At 69.3% G+C, this 1,392-nt stretch overlaps 1 protein-coding gene across 1 annotated transcript in view; it reads left to right on the top strand.

The window, feature by feature from the left end:
* Positions 1-243: 243 nt before the first annotated feature.
* The window catches only part of LOC121339131 (spliceosome RNA helicase DDX39B-like), a gene marked incomplete at its 3' end in the record, with an annotated part of 2,319 nt that continues 1,170 nt past the window's right edge, over positions 244-1,392 (top strand). Inside the window, exons 1-2 of the mRNA XM_041410698.1 lie at positions 244-510; positions 1,239-1,385. Of these exons, the coding sequence (XP_041266632.1) occupies positions 300-510; positions 1,239-1,385 (358 nt within the window). The remainder of the gene's footprint in view (positions 511-1,238; positions 1,386-1,392) is intronic.

The following is a 1,392-nucleotide window of genomic DNA, read 5'->3' as shown; positions in this document are numbered from 1 at the left end:
CCAAGAAGCCCCAGGACCCCTGTCAGTAGCTCCAGGCTGATGTTGGTAGCCCCAAGGCCAATGTCAGTAGCCCCATGGAGGATCAGCAGCCCCAGGCTGATGTTGGTAGCCCAGGACCCCTGTCAGTAGCCCAGGACCCCTGTCAGTAGCCCCAGGCTGATGTTGGTAGCCCCAGGACCTCTGTCAGCAGCCCCAGGGGGATGTTGGTAGCCCCGGGCCCCCTGCCAGTAGCCCAGGACCCCTGTCAGCAGCCCCCTGCCCCCAGGGAGGAGCTGCCGTGGGAGGCTGCCGTGGCCAGCATGGCGGAGAACGACGTGGACAACGAGCTGCTGGACTACGAGGATGACGAGGTGGAGAACGCGGCGGGGCCGGACGGGGCCGAGGCGGCGCCCAAGAAGGACGTGAAGGGCTCCTACGTGTCCATCCACAGCTCCGGCTTCCGCGACTTCCTGCTCAAACCCGAGCTGCTGCGCGCCATCGTGGACTGCGGCTTCGAGCACCCCTCCGAAGGTGGGGCTGGGGCTCTGGGGGGCGGGGGCTTTGGGGGGCTCTGTGACCGCTCAAACCCGAGCTGCTGCGCGCCATCGTGGACTGCGGCTTCGAGCACCCCTCCGAAGGTGGGCCGGGGGCTCTGGGGGGCTTTGGACTGCGGCTTTGAGCCCCCCTCCGAGGGTGGGTCTGGGGGCTCTGGGGCCATCCCAGGTGACTCTGGGACCATTCCAGGGTCTCGGGGAGCCTCTGGTGCCGTCCTAGGGGTGCTCTGGGAGTTTTTGGGATCCCGGCAGGGGGTTCTGGGGAACTCCTGGGGTCTCTGGAACCCTCCCAGAGGTCTCAGGATCCCTCTTGGGGGTGTCTCAGTACCCCTCCCGGGGGTCTCTGGGGGTCTCAGTGCCCCTGCCGGGGGTCTCGGTGCCCCTCCCGGGGGTCTCTGGGGGTCTCTGTGCCCCTCCCGGGGGTCTCTGGAGGTCTCGGTGCCCTTCCCAGGGATCTCAGTACACCTCTCAGGGGTCTCTGGGGGTCTCAGTGCCCCTCCCAGGGATCTCTGGGGGTCTCAGTGCCCCTCCCAGGGATCTCTGGGGGTCTCAGTGCCCCTCCTGGGGGTCTCCGCGGGTCTCGGTGCCCCTCCCGGGGGTCTGCGGGGGTCTCGGTGCCCCTCCCGGGGGTCTCGGTGCCCCTGCCGGGGGTCTCCGGGGGTCTCGGTGCCCGTGCCAGCCCGTGACCCCCTGCTTTCCCCGCAGTCCAGCACGAGTGCATCCCCCAGGCCATCCTGGGCATGGACGTGCTGTGCCAGGCCAAGTCTGGCATGGGCAAGACGGCCGTGTTCGTGCTGGCCACGCTGCAGCAGCTGGAGCCCGTCACGGGGCAGGTATGGGGGCTGGGCGGGGGTCCCGG

Source organism: Onychostruthus taczanowskii, unplaced genomic scaffold, assembly GCF_017590055.1.
Source record: "Onychostruthus taczanowskii isolate IOZ18803 unplaced genomic scaffold, ASM1759005v1 scaffold1008, whole genome shotgun sequence".
Taxonomy (NCBI): Eukaryota; Metazoa; Chordata; class Aves; order Passeriformes; family Passeridae; genus Onychostruthus; species Onychostruthus taczanowskii.
The sequence above is the reverse complement of the archived record's forward strand: the minus strand, read 5'-3'. Positions and strand labels throughout refer to the sequence as shown.